Source organism: Hypanus sabinus, chromosome 6, assembly GCF_030144855.1.
Source record: "Hypanus sabinus isolate sHypSab1 chromosome 6, sHypSab1.hap1, whole genome shotgun sequence".
Taxonomy (NCBI): domain Eukaryota; kingdom Metazoa; phylum Chordata; class Chondrichthyes; order Myliobatiformes; family Dasyatidae; genus Hypanus; species Hypanus sabinus.
In genome coordinates, this window is record NC_082711.1 from 175,130,301 (window position 1) to 175,146,000 (window position 15,700).

General features: G+C 40.1%; 1 protein-coding gene across 1 annotated transcript in view; it reads left to right on the plus strand.

Moving 5' to 3' along the window:
* Positions 1–15,011, plus strand: part of rps6kb1b (ribosomal protein S6 kinase b, polypeptide 1b) — an 88,159-nt gene extending 73,148 nt beyond the window's left edge. The window contains 4 exon segments of the mRNA XM_059973651.1: positions 1,982–2,094; positions 9,579–9,611; positions 9,613–9,648; positions 9,775–15,011. Of these exon segments, the coding sequence (XP_059829634.1) occupies positions 1,982–2,094; positions 9,579–9,611; positions 9,613–9,648; positions 9,775–10,015 (423 nt within the window). The 3' untranslated portion in view covers positions 10,016–15,011.
* Positions 15,012–15,700: the final 689 nt, after the last annotated feature.

Consider the following 15,700-nt stretch of genomic DNA (forward strand, 5'->3'; position numbering starts at 1 on the left):
GTACTCACTAGAATTTAGAAGATTGAGGGGGGATCTTATTGAGACGTATAAAATTCTAAAGGGGTTGGACAGGCTAGCTGCAGGAAGATTGTTTCCGATGTTGGGGAAGTCCAGAACACGGGGTCACAGTTTAGGGATAAAGGGGAAGCCTTTTAAGACCGAGATGAGCAAAAACTATTTCACACAGAGAGTGGTGAATCTGTGGAATTCTCTGCCACAGGAAACAGTTGAGGCCGGTTCATTGGCTATATTTAAGAGGAAGTTAGATATGGCCCTTGTGGCTAAAGGGATCGGGGTATGGAGAGAAAGCAGGTACAGGGTTCTGACTTGGATGATCAGCCATGATCATACTGAATGGCGGTGCAGGCTCGAAGGGCAGAATGGCCTACTCCTGCACCTATTTTCTATGTTTCCTGATGAATTCAGGTTTACCAGTTGTGGGGAAAAACTCAAAATGCAGGATATACTCAGCACCTTGTGGGCAGCATCAGTGGAAAGCATGGCATTTGCTATTTCATGTTACAGCTTTTCTTAGAAACCAGAGAAGTTTTTCAAGCGAAATGTCTCAGAAGTTGATCTTGTGGCTCTATTTTGTCTACAAGTGCAGAAATTTTGCCAGAATGTAGAAAATCCTACTGTGTTTTTTGATAATTTTCATGTCACTTTTCTAATATCAGGTACCAGCGTCTAAGAGAAATCTTGACCATTTTTCATTGGCTGGGAATACTGGAAAGGGGTATGGAAGGAGTTGACATTGTTTTTGGGGATGTGTCACTAAAAACATCTTATGGTTTTATTATTAATACACCGGGGAATGTCATCATGACTTTGAAGAAATTTGAGTGCATAATTAAGGCTAACTTGTAGCGTAGCGCTGAATTCTACATTATTGAAAGGCTTGGCTTACCTCACTGCGGGAATTCTATCCTGAACAAAATTTATCCTTCAAGGTTAGAATATTTATCTATTTATTTCCTTGCAGATAAATCTTAGACCATGTGACTGTATACTGATTATTTGTATTACAATATTTTGTACAGTTTAAAAACAATTGTCAGTGGAGTGTTTACTCTTTTACATATGGAAATACAGAAAATTGCTGGCAATGATGAGTCCCAGTAAGTTAGTGTGGGATTGCTCGCTGGTTCAAACAATTGTTAAACTAGCAATTATAAAACTTGCAACTGGTTACAGTCAGCTAGAGATTTTACTCAAGTTTCTCCAGGAATTAAGTCAATCACCTCCACTTTGTCATTTCGGGATGGAATTGTGTGACTGAAATGCAGTGTGACAGTGATTATGATACATTTTTAATGTGATCTCAAGTGCCTTTGAATGTTTCAGCATAATTTGGTATTAAATTAAATGCAAAGTAACAACATGTTTAAAATGATGGTGAGCATGTTGGTAAAAATGAAGAATTTAAGGTGAGAGCTCTAGAGAAATTCCTAAGTAGCAGCTGACCCTTTGTTCCTGATGGTGGGGGTGGAAGGTGAGGAGAGGAGGGGAATGGTAGGGTTGTTTAAATTTGAAGTCAGAAGGGCAGTGAATTCAGTGGTGAGGTGCAGGTCACAGGGTGTGCCGTTCCAAAGATCACATTGTTTAGTTTCCTAGTTTTTAACAAGTGGCTTTGAAGACAGAGCTCACCATTTCCAAGAGACTCTGAGACACATTCTAATTTATTGGTATGCCAATGCAGGCAATTGATTTGGGGGATTTTTCTTTGGCACAAGAGGAATTCTATAATGTGAATACGAGACTAAAATGGTGGAAGATCACCTCCAAACCTTTCTACCAGATCTGACCCCTGGCTGCTTTTGAAAAGTGCAGTGTGTTGCATAAGAATAAGAGTACATGCTTTTGTGATTACAGCCTTCTCTTGCCTCACACTGACTAAACTGATTTGAGGGGCAGAGGATCATTGTTGCTCATGAAGCTGCGACCCAGTAAGAGGGTATAATTATTTCTTTTCTCTTTTCAGGGGTTCACATATGTGGCTCCATCAGTACTTGAGAGCGTGAAGGAAAAATTCTCATTTGAGCCAAAAATCCGTTCACCTCGCAGGTTTATAGGCAGCCCTCGGACTCCGGTGAGGTAATTGATGCTCTTTTATGTTCAGTTGCATCTAAGGAAAATAAAAGCTGGCTTGATTAGACCATTTGGCCCCTCAAGTTCTCTGCCAATTAACAGAAATGTGGCCAATCTTTAACATCAGTGGCTTTTGCCTGTCTTATCCGGTATTCCGATTTCCATAATATCCAGAAATCTATTTAAGCATAGTAATTGTTGTTCCATAGCCCTCTAGGTAGAGCGTTCAAAGGTTTACCATGCTTTTGGAGTGAATATATTTCTCATCATTTCATTCCCAAATGAACCCTGTGCATTGGAGACTGTGACCTTGTTCTAGACTCCGCAAGGTTAATCATCATCCATCACTATCCTGTCAAGCTCACTGAGATTTGAATGTCTGTGAGGTTATATTTCATTCTTCTGAACTTTACCGAATAGAGACCCCCTATGCTGTTCTTCCCACTTCCTTTCCTTTCCATTCTGATGAAGGGTCTCAGCCTGAAATGTCAACTATTTATTCCTTTCCATAGATGCTGCCTGACCGGCTGAGTTCCTCCAGCATTTTGTTTGTTAGTGTGTGTTTCCAGAATCTGCAGAATCTATTGTGTTCATGATTTGCTACTCTTTTTGTGGCAAGCCTGCCATTCCGGGAACTAGTCTGGTGAATCTTTGCTGTATTCTCTGTAGCAAGGCCTATCCCATGAGGTAAGAAGGGCACAATTAAGCAGTCGTCCAGTTGTGGCCTTTGAAGTTGTTCATTTTCAGTCTTGTACTCCAATCTTCTTAAAATCATCTCCAGCATACCATTTTCCTTCCTAATTACCTGTAATACCCATATGTTCATTTTGAGCATCAAATTTTCCAATCTATTCCTACCAAGGGAATATTCGTCCTTTCTGCTTTCTCTGCTGAAGTGATTCCCATCACGTTTTTCCATGTTGTATTCCATGCTGTTGCCTACTTTTCACTGATTCCCACATAATGACAATGGAAATGTTGCTTTTGGTCCCCTCAGCCAAATGCTTGGTATCGATTATGAATATTATATATTAGCACGAGCACTATTCATTATGCAGCCCAAGCAAGTACCTGATCATCAGGCCAGGTAGCATCTGTGGAAAAGAGTAAATAGTCGACATTTCGGGCTGAGACCCTTCCTTTGATTTCCAGCATCTGCAGATTTTCTCCTGTTAATGACCTGATCATGCCTCCTTCAGTTTTATATCTGTTAACCAACTCTTCCAGGTTCTTATTTTATCCCCTTCCTCACTCACCTTCCCCCTCAAATTATCAACTGTCAGCTTACACTCCTTCCCCTCACTCCCCAACTTATTCTGGTTTCTACCCCATTGCTTTCCAGTCCTGATGAACGGCTCTCGGCAAGAAATATTAACTGTTTACTCCCCTCTACAGATACTGCCTGGCCTTCTGAGTTCCTCCAGCATTTTGTGTGTGTTGCTTTAGATTTCCAGCATCTGCAGAATTTCTTGTTTCTAAATTTTTACAATACTACCTTAACTCCCAATTTCATTCCTCTAATCTGGTTCAGCGACCTATGAGATGTTATCAGAAGCATTCAGAAAACCTTTTTATCAAGTTTATACTGCATTTAATTTGTCTTTGAAATCCTAGATCACTTTCCATTTACTAATTTGAGACTTAATACATGATTTGCAACAAATATATTATTTATTTAAAATATGTATTATTGCTTTTTCACCGTTAATGGTAAATTTTTTGTTTCAATGTTTTCCATGCACAGGGTCACTCTGCAACTCTCCTTAGATTTCTGGCTTGGATTACAGCTAGGTTTTTCCTCACTCCTGGCTCTTCTGTAATGTTCCCATCTCCTGGGTCCCAGAAGCAATAGTAGTCTGCACGTGTGCTTGCATGCCTACCTCTAACGATGTTGGTCCCAGTGCTGTTGTGCTGTAGCCCATCTAACCCAGGAACTCTGCACTTGTAATGCAATTCCATGAGTTCCAGCCTTGGTGAACAAGATGTGTTTGCAGCATATCCAAGAAGATAGAAAAGTGTGCACAAAATATTGGAAATGCAGAGTGGGTTGAACAGGATGAAATGTGGATATTTTGGCTGAATTACTTAAATTAATTACAGCAAAAAAAAAGCCCTTTGGTTTATCAGTATCTTGGGAAATATGCTGCTGAACTGAGCAGATATATTGCACTGGAAATAACATGCAAAGAACTATGAAATGATTCACAGGCGATAGTATTCATTTGTGAATTTAATCTAGATGTAGACAGGACAAGTCCTCCATTTTAATAGAAGTAATTTGACAAATTGAGAGAACTTGTGCGAGGAGTAGATTGAGAAACGCATGTTGAGGGTAGCGTTGGAGAAGACTGTTTTAGATTTAGCATTGTGTATTGAGAATGATCCTGTTGTAAAGGGGCCTCTAGGGATAACTGACCCTTAAATACTAGGATTTTAGATTGATTTGAAGATAGTGTAGTTAATTCAAGTCTCTAGTTTTAAATTGAACAAAACGACACAGGTATGAGGGGCTTGTGGGCTGTGTGACATCCTTGGAAAGATTATTTATTTTATTTAGAAATAGAGTGCAGAACAGGTCCTTTTGGCTCTTCAAGCTGCACCATCCAGCTACCCACAAATTTAACCATTGCCTAATCACGGGACACTTTTTAATGACCAATTAACCTACACCTTCGGACTGTGGGAGGAAACCGGAGCCCCCAAAGGAAGCACACAGGAAGGAAGGTAGAAACTTGCTTCAGAATTCAACTCCATACTCAGCCTTGAGCTGTTATAGTGTCACTCTACTGCTGTGCTACTATGGCACCCTATGCACAAGGTGTTGCAGTCTAGAAAAGAATAATTGAGCGGCTTTCATGGGGGACAATATGGGTTTCTTCCTGCTATCTGAAGGTAGAGCGTTCCTATGAGACCGTTTGTAAGCCGAAATGGCGTAAAATAAAGAAGCAATTACCGTTAATTTATATGGGAAAAATTTTTGAGTGTTCCCAGACCCAAAAACTAACCTACCAAATCATACCAAATAGCACATAAAACCTAAAATAACATTAACATATAGTAAAAGTAGGAATGATATGATAAATACACAGCTATATAAGGTAGAAGTAATGTATGTACAGTGTAGTTTCACTTACCAGAATCAGTAAGATTGAGCCAAAATTGATTTGTAGCATGCACACACACCTGCCCTCGCAAGGCTTCACGGTCATGGTAGTCTTTCTCAGAGTAAACACAAGTTTAAAGCGGGGGTCTTGTAAAAGTGAAAATCCTCTTTTGATTAGTGAAAACAGGTACTAATGTAAGTCTTTTATAAAAGCAAAGTTGAGTAAAGCGAACGTTCGGAAAGCGGGGGACACCTGTATTGACAAACTAAATGAAGGAGAACACTGTGTGTGGAGCAGAATGTGAACAAATGTGAGGTGATCCACACTCGTGCTCTGATCAAAAATACTTGATATTTAATTGCTCTCAGATTGTGAACTAATGCTCAAATTGGCTGTATGCGAGAAAGCTAACTTGCCGACACAGAAACAATTAAATAGGCAAATAGTATGTTGGCTTTAAAGATTAAAAGATGAAGATTAGTTTTTTGTCTCATGTACATTGAAACTGGTTCATTGTGTCAATGACCCAACAGTTTGAGAATGTGCTGGGAGCAGCCCTCAAGTATCAAGTGTTTGGCACCCTGTGCCAAAGCTGCATACACACAACCTTTACTAACCTGTACTTATCTAAGAAAGAATGTGCTGGCATTGAAGTGGGTCCAGAGGAGGCCCTGTACACTCTGGAGTTCAGAAGAATGATTGGGGATCTCATTGAAGCATATCATATTGAAAGGCTTAGAGTAGGCATAGGGAGGATGTTTCCTGTAGTGGGGTAGTCTAGGACAGCAGGGAACAGCCTCAGAATACAAGGGTGTCCCTTTAGGGCCAAGATGAGGAGGGCGATGAAATTTGTGGAATTCATTACTACAGATGACTGTGGAAGCCAAAACGGAGGTTGATAGATTCTTGATTAGTCAGGACATCATAGGTTACCAGCAGAAGGGTTGAGAGGGATAATAAATTGCCATGATGGAATAGTGGGGCAGACGTGATGGGCTGAATAGCCTTATTCTGCTCCCATGACTTGTGGGGTATCAGCTTTCCATCTGTAAGAGCATGAGATGCAAGTTATGTCGGATGTAGACCTGATAGGCCCAGAATTTGAGAGTTTCTAAATAAAAGCTCTCAGGTCTGCTCGAAGTGAGCATCTTGAAACTCCTGGCCACAGAGTGGTATAGTCTATCAACCCAAGGCGTCACACCTCTTAGGGATCCCAGTGAATGCACAGATTTCCTCCCATTTTCTGCCTCATTGGCTAATCTGTCCTCTGCAGATTAAACTGGGCACAACTGGGGTATTCCCCATGCAAAGAAACAGCTGAAATCAGAGATGTTAACCAATTCTTTTTCTATTCCAGAACTGATAGTTTCACCAAATGCATATTGTTATTTTCATAGAACGCTTGGCTACCTGATCATCAAGTGGGAACAGCACCAAAAACAGAAAATACTGAAACATTGGTCAGGCTGCATCTGTGGTGATAGAAACAGTCCTTTGTCAGAAAGATTCAAACACAAGAACACAAAGTTAAAACAAGAATAGGTCACTCAGCCCTGCCTTGCCATTCAGTATGATCATGTCCAATCTATACTAGCCTCAACTTTCCTGTGCCAGTTTCGCATAACGTACATTCCTATGATCTTTCACATATTTATCTATCACCATCTATGATCTTCCTTCACTATACAGTCAGCCTCCTTATCTGCGGATTCCGCATGCGCGGATTCAACCAACTGCAGATCAGGAAAACCCGGAAGTTCTCCCTCCAGCACTCATTGTTTGAGCACATACAAACTATTTTTTCTTGTCATTATTCCCTAAACAATACAATATAACAACTATTTAATAGTATTTACATTGTATTAGGTATTATAAGTAATCTAGAGATGATTTAAAAGTATAGGCAGTCCCCGGGTTATGAATGAGTTCCATTCCTGAGTCCGTCTTTAAGTCGGATTTGAAATTGGAACAGATACATCAGGTATTGTTTATCATCAGTTAGTCAAACGTTTTTCTTGGTATATAGTACATATTTTACCTTTCTATGCATATAAAACACTTAAGAAACATATGTATTTCAATAATTAAACCACTGTGTTGCTTAGTAATTGTAGCTTTTATCGGGACGGGCCTTTCACATGGCATTAGAATTGTTCCGATCGTTGACCAACTATAGCCTAACGCTTTTCAAATGACCGATGGCATTTTACCTCTTTCCGATCGCTTTATTACTTCCACTTTATTTTCAATTATAATCGTGATTATTTTTGTGAGCAGAAACACTGCACTGAGACAAAAATAAAGTCCAGGGTTCCGCTGGGTCCTAAAGACCACTGCATTGATACAAGTTAAATAAGGGACTTGAGCATCCGCGTTTTTTGGTATCCGCGGGGGGGCTCGGAACCAATCCCCTGTGGATAAGGAGGGCCGACTGTACTGTGGGGGCAGAAAATTCCAGAGATTCACTACCCTCAACAAATCTCCCTGCGTCTCCATTCTAAATACCCACCCTTAATTTTGCAACTTTGTCTCATTGTGTGTGACTCTCCCACTAGTCTTCATCCTGAACTGTTTCTTCTTCCATTGATGCTGCCAGACCTGTTTCCAGCATTTAATTTTGTTTTGGAATAGATTGAGCTTGACTCTGAGGACTTGGATAGTTATCTTCTAATTATGTTATCCCCAGCACTGAAGTGAAGGTAACTTCAAAAAGGTTCAAAGGCTCATTTATTATTAAAGTATACGGCTCTGAAATTCTTCAATTCTCTGGTCAGCCATGAAACCCAGAAGGAAAAAGCAACATGATCATCAATGCCCAATTGCCTCCTCTCACTTAAAAAAAATGAACAAAATTGGATCAAGCACATTGACCCCTCAAATCCTTCCTCCACAGAAAAAAAACAAAACTAGTTAGGCACGTCGACCCCCACATCCCCCTTTCCTGAACAAAAAAACCTAGAGGATTGGGCAAAAAAAGAGAATATAAAAACTGTAAGACGTGGGGGAGGGGGGTAAGAGCCTATGGTCCTGGCCAACACTCCTCTCTTTGCTCTTCAGCACAGAGCAACCGATCAAAATGCAAGTACCCAGTACTCCGATGTTTCAATCTCCCTCATTTAATCAGCGAACAATGGAAGCTTTAATCATCAAAATGGAGCCAAACAGTGGCTTGCAAAGTTTGAAGGCTTAGGGCACCTGTGTCATTGTCTGCAGCTTGACTTAATATGGCTAGGGTGGGTGGGAGGCACATTGTAATGTCCTATCTCACTGTGCAAGGGAGTGTTTACAATAACTAGGGTGGCTGAACCTGAACAAAGTTGGCAAGCAGGGGTGGAATTATTGTAGATTGACTTTTTTTTTGTTGTTTAGGAACAACATTAAAGTGTCATTAAAGTGGTTACATTATTAGATGAATAATCCAGAGGTCCTGGGAGTATGAGAAATTGAACACTTGCTTTAACATTTGGAAATGAGTTGAAATTAGTAGAACTGACCAAGAGTCTGCTGGATTCTCATTAAAATCTCAACATGGTCACGCTTCAGTCTACATTTATCAGGGTCACTGGTTGAGTTTGGAATTCTGGGTTATGCTGGAGACTGGTCAGGGAGAAGATTGGTTAAATATGTCTTACTCTAGTGCAGTTCCTCTCCCGGTTACTGTTCATAACCCAAACAATTCACAAGTTGAAAATGTGGCCACAATCTGAGTTTCGTACACAACGGAAAAGTTCAAAGTAAAATTTATTATCAAAATAATTGTATGTTATCATATGCTACCTCAAGGTTAATTTTCTGGCAGGCACATGCAGGAAAAAAGGAATCTCTATACATTTTATGAAAAAAAAACTATACATAAAGGCGGACAGTGTGACAATGTGAAGGCCAATTGTGCAAATAACAACAATACGAGTTGTAAAGAGCCCTGGAAAGTGAGTCGGTGGGTTGTGGAATCAGTTCAAAATTGTTGAGTGAAGTTATCCATGCCAGTTCAGGAGCCTTATGGTTGCATGGTAATAAGTAATCCTGAACCTGCTGGTGTGGGGCCCAAGGCTTCTGTACCTCCTGCCCAGTGGTAGTAGGATGGTGAGAGTCTTTGATAATGGATACTGCTTTCATGTGGCAGTGCTCCTTGTGATTGTGCTCAATGGTAGAGAAGAGATGCTTGCTGCTTCTCAGGTGCCAGCATATCCATCCCATGGTGTCCTTGTGTATGGGCTGTACATCAGTCAGGCTAGGGAGGATCTAGACCTTGCTTCACTGGTCTTGTTTCCATGTTTTAATCTGTGTTTCAGCAGAGCTAAACCCAGAATTGTCTTGTTAAGGTTTGCTTGTCTCTTTTCTTCCCCTCTAGTGACACTCTTATTTTACATGAATCATTTTTTTTAGGTTTTTTTGTTTGGCTGGAGAGAGGTCACCCTGTACGAGTTGCCTCAAATGCGGGCCCTCTTTTATACAGGTTTGTACAGAATGTTGGAAGATCCCAGATAGTTTCCCACCGTCTTATGTTTTGTACATTCTTAGATTTAGCTCAAAGAAGGTTTGTTTCTGTGAATGGGCCATCTAATGTTTCTTTGTTTTGCAGCCCAGTCAAGTTTTCTGCTGACTGCTGGAGTCGGGGAGCCAGTGTGGAGCCGCCCCGAGGGCGTGGGTCATCCGATTACCCAATGGATGTTGGGATGGAGCAGATGGACGTAACTGTCAGTGGAGAGGCCTCGGCTCCACTGCCGATCCGGCATCCTGTGGGCGTGAGTCCTGTGCCTTTCAAAAAGCAAACGTACCCAGTGCCCCCTAACAGACCAGCACACCTGCGCATGAACCTATGACGACAGCTGAACGTGGAAGGAAGGGGAAATATAACTGATTGAAGACTGCAGATGCAAGCACTAACCGAGTACAAACGAGGAAGTGTTTTTGGGGATGGTACCAAACCTCCCCATTTCTCTCCCTCAGCCCCTTACCATGGAAGTCTCGGCTCAGAACCATTATACAATGAAAACATGCATCACTGACCAAAGGGGAATGAAAGGGAGATTAAAATAATTGGCAGGGTGGTGAGCATCTTTGAGAAGCACGTACTTCAACATTAGAGGGGCACTGATGTCCCATGCAGTGGTTCACCTCTTGAGGTTCTGCACATGACATGAACAGACGACCCCCGTGGCTCATCGTTGTTAATGGTGTTGAAGAAATCTTCCCACTTAGGTGCCTGACGAACACAGTATTACCAAAGGCAGAAGTTGCCTGAACCTCTCAATCAAACTGAAGCTTGTGTCCGGGAGGGAGGGGGTGGAGTGCAGACTATGATGGGTGCATCTGCACCTCAGTTGAAAAAGATTGCACCTTGTCATAATGTTACCTGAAGTCTCAGATGCTCAGTCTGGTATTGTAATGCATTGGAGCCCACATAAATGCAGTTTATAGAGAGATATCATGGATTAAAAGCAAATCTAAATCCCACGCTGCAATGCGTGCATGTTGATGCATTAACTCTTTGGTACATTCAAGTCTTAAAAAGCCTAAGTTTGCTTTTGGTAGACTTAATGATTGAAGAGGTTTAAAGTTTATCACATTATTTGCCTTTTTGCCTACTGCTATTATGCTCTTTTTCCGTAGAGTTTTCTGTAATCACAGTACTGGAATAGATTTTAGTTCTGAAAGGAACACAATTAGCGCCTGCTGAGAGTTTGACGCCATACATGTGATGGGGTGCTAGAAGCACTTTAAACTCTTGGCCATTGTACAGTTCTAGTTCAAATTTCAATGCATATCATCTTTGAGTGCCCCCATTAAATTTCTCCCTTCTGCATCTCCTTTCAAAATATGTTTGTGTTGGTGTCTGCATCATGTAACTCTGTGGGACTATAGGCCCTAAAGCTGATGTTCCTCCAACCTAATGCTTGTAGTGAGTATCAGCAAGACAAGGAGAAACCTTCTCAACCCAGAGCAATGTTTCCCTTGGGTTCAAGCATCTCAGAGTCTGAAATCATCAAATAGCACTTTCCAAAGATGAGCCGTGAAACCGTGGTGCTAGACATTGCATAAAGAGCCCTTGTAGCCATGATTGTTTTCCCTCAGCTATAATACTTGACAGATATTTGCTCTGAATCTGCCATGCTGTGTTCTAGGCTTCTAGGTTTGAATTGTGTGAAGTGTAGTGTGTATTGAATCTAGTTTTCTTAAAAGTTGCTTTTTCTCTCTCTCTCGCTTTTACTCTTGTTCTCTCTCTCTCGCGCTCTCTCTCTCTCTCTCTCTCTCGCGTTTTTACTATCGAAATTAGTTGAGCCATAGGATCCAAGCCATAAATGCCTTTATGCATGCAAAGGCAGTCCACATGCATTTGGCCTTTTTGAGTATGAAACAATATGAGAGCTTAAATCCAAGTTATGTGGCTGTTACACAGAGATCTTAGACGTTGAAAGGCAGAAACAAAGGTATTTTGTGTAAATGATTTTTGTTCTCATTAGATTTCTAAATACTTTGCCATTTCTTGGTCTTTGGGTTCAGTGTGCTGTGTTCTTGGTTTTTGTATTTTGTTTTTGCTGATTCAATCCCGGATTTTTATTGCAGATCTTCACTTTGCCCTTTCAGAGTCTATTATAATTGCATCGAAGGTGAACTGTGGATCTTTCTTGAGTATTTTTTAACCTATGTTTTCCACAAGTAGATCATGGCAAAACAGTGGCCTCACTGTGAGCAGAGATCATCAGTCTGAAGTTCAAGAATTAGTAGCAAGTGGGAAGCGGTGGCTTCAGTGTGTCCATCCCTGGAATTCGGATTTATTAACATCATTGAATGCTAGCTCATTTCCTCCATCCCCCCCCCGCACTCTCATCTTGACTACAGTGCAAGAAAACAGATCCATTGTTTCAAACAATACCTAGTTATTGTTATCCTATTCTGTTTTCTCAGTATAGTCTTGGTTGGGTCAGCCTTTGATATGGGAGAACAGACAGAAACCTGTGGGTCTTGTGCACTAGAAGCATCATTTTCAGTTCTCTGTATTGTGAAAACTGAGGACTTTAAAACATCATCATTGTTTTTTTAAAAGCACAATCCTTGGAGTCAAATATTGAAATATGTGGAATTATTTCAATGAGACCTAAGTAAATCACCCAGCCACTAATGCTGCTTCAGATCAGCTAGTCTGTCAATGTTGGCAACATACCCCATCAGTGGAAAACGATTTGGCTGAATATTTTGTTTGGTCTCAGAAATACTCCTCATTGCCTATTCTGGGTGGTAGTTTGCAACATCTGTTGTCAAATTCCTAATATTTAATCAGTTACCAAAAAGTAATTTGGATGGTGTTGAGGATGTGATTTCCCCTCTTCAGAGTTTATTGCAATCATTCAATTATTTTTTCCATTGAGTTGGAGGGAATGCTTCAGCTGGCAAGCTGATGTGGAGTTGGCCTGCAGATGATGCACTGACAGGTGGTCAGTACTTTTCCTTATGACAACATAGTCTGCAATGTCTTTAGAGGCCAGAGGATTGTGATCATGAACCTTTGTCTCAGCTGTGCTGCAGCATGAGGCTGTCAACGTGTGTCACCTTACCAGACTCAGTGAGCCCTGTCAGCTGTGGAGGAGAGGTATACATCTCATTGTTATGTCATTTGAGACTTTGGAGCAAATTTAACAAGCCATTGGAACCAAAAAATTTCTTGAAGCTAACCATATTTGGTAGGGAAGAATTGTTCTGCTCTTAAACCGGATAATTGGTTGATAGTTTTTTTTAATGAAGATAAAGGACTGATAATATTAATGATTATATTTTTAAGTTTACAAGAGCCTTCACTACCTCCCTCTTATACAGCCTTTTTCCAGGGACTTAAGAAAGAAAACTATATGCTGGACTGAAAGTATCAAAAAGGGCGCATCTTCAAATTCAGTTTTGCTCTTAGTGTTCATTTAACGCTAGAAGTTTCTGAGATTTTAAAGAATTTTGTGAATAGCTTCGTAGGACTAAATTCTTCCCCCTTTATGAATATCACCTGACCTCAGATTCAAGCAGTCCATTACTCAAGTTGCTCAATGCAGAAATTTACTGTTTATTTCTATATTTTAGAACAAAAATCTATAAATTGCTCAAATTAACTTAACCTTCAAACTCATTCAGACTTGTGAAATTCTAATTCTTTTTGAGTTTAAGAGAGAACTGAAAATGGATTATTCCTTCTATGGAAATGCTATTGAAGGAGTACTGAGTTTTGGTTGGCATGGCTCTATCAGTTGATGTTGTATTTGATGCCTAATCTCATTTATGTGGGAAAAAAAATTCAAGAAGAGTTATTTGGAGCATTAAGTGCACACTGCTGGTGAATGAAAGGCAAGTGCCTTCATTAGCTTGATGTTCAATATGAGAGGGCTGCCATCACCAAGGTTTGAGAGATCTTGTTCAGTTTCCTCATCACTTTCCTGTTGTGCTCTCAGATGGTGATTGTAAGCCAGCAGGAAGTGGCTTACCACATACCAAATTAACAGGCATGCATTTACCAAATCTGAAAGGTGGGAGGGGGGCACGTGGTTATGTTTTGTATTAATTTCTATATTGCTTCTTAGACGTTGTAGGTTGACTGCAAAAAAAAGCAATTAATCAATGAATTACTTTTAATTCTGAAGTTAGACTCTTGTATGTTAAGTCTGCAATCATGTAAAGGCTTTTATTTTTTTCAAGATTGAAATCAGAACACCAGACCTTTTAGATGAAACTTTGGTCTTGTTTAATCTAGTACTTATAAAAAAAATTGTGCTGAATTTTGAATTTAAAATTCTTGCTATTCAACAACTAGGGAAATGGTTAAAAGTGTATTCTAAAATATAAAAAAAACTTAATGCCTGTTGGTTAATTTGTCTCCCTTCATAGACTGAATACCTTTTGTAGCCCTCTTTCTTTTCTCTCTTACGCTTGATGACATAAGTAATTTAAATTTGGGGAAGTGCTGGAAGGAGGAAGAGCAAACTGCAAATGTTGGTTCAATGTTCTGGTTGGATTTTGAATGGAAACGGGCAACAAAAACAAATGAGCTTTGATTTCTTGCACTGTTTTGCATCGATGTCCAGTCCCCTGCTCCTGGAGTAACTCAGTGGCAACTTCCTTGAAAATTAACTCCCTGATAACCCTAGAACCCTTGGTTGATGGCAGCCATTCTGCATTGAAAGCTTAGAATTCTATTTCAGTAAAATATTCACTGATTGCAAAAGGGTCTCAAATTTGCCAACTATCCAGCCACACTTCCCTTTCTCTGCCACAGAACCAATCACTACCTCTGGCCACGGTGGTACCTCTTATTTGGAGGGTCTTACTTTGGGGAAGGCAAGAATTTGAACAGAAAGGAAGCTGGTAGATACTTAAATAACTGCTGTAGTCATGATGGGTGGTTGTTGGTCAAACTATGCAAAGTGCTTTTTTTCCTCTCCCCCTCCCCCATTCTAATTTTTGTAAATAAAACTCAAACAATATAGATTTGCCTAATCGTTTAATAATCTTTGCAAATTAGGCATTGTATTTTAATGGATTTATGAAAGTTTTTGTCGATCATTATTTTTGTATGATCTCTTTGAATCTTTGTTGCAGCCAAAATGGCTATTTGATTTGAATAATAGAGTAACAGAAATGTTTTATAAAATGCTTCCTTTTCGCCTCTCTTCCCCTCCTGGGGCTTTTATTTTGTAGACCTATTGTTTTACTTTGTAATTCTTTTGCTTGTGTGTATTTGTGGGGAAGGGGAGAAATATCAGTTTGTTTATCTAAGCTTTTCAATTTTCATGAATGTATAGTCTTTGTAGACTATTAAATTTATTTTTGTTTGTAAATGTAGCTGTTGAAACTGCCATTAATGTATATTTGAGTTTCTGAATCAGGTAAAGAGTTATGTGGGTGTATTTTATTAGCCGCCATGAAGTTGGGTCTTGCTTTTGAGTGTCAAGTCAGTTTGGTGCGGGCCGGATCTCACAGAGACTGTAGACACTGTTTCAGTATCATCCCCATAGGAAGGTCTCGCCCAGTGTGACTGGCTTGAATAGTCCTCTGCTTCCTTCGTGTTCCTACTTTATCCATGTCTCAGTTTGCTTAATGCTAAAGGTTTGAGGTTTGATCAGGACTTCAGGGCAGGAGGAGAGAGAATTCTCACTCCAAAAAATGGGTAAGTGCTTCTCTGGAGATTCTTATGTTAGCTTTAAAACTACCTTCTAGTAACAAGGAAGTGTGATGTCATTAAATAGCTCAGCTCTTCAGAGATTTAGAAAGTTTAGGAAATATAATGTAAAAAGAAAGTGCTCCTACTTTTTACTTCTGGAAAGGCTTTATGATCTAAATGTTGCAAAGGACAACAGGAACACCTACAGGTATATTTCATCCCCACCAATATTTTTTAGCACATGCTGGAGAGCTTAAATAATCATTCAGTAAAGCTTCAGACATGCTCACTTTCTGATTTGTTGCTTGACTTTGCTGGGAATGTTGTAAGATAGTGAAGCTTGAGCTTTGCAGATGAGGTGGATTTAATT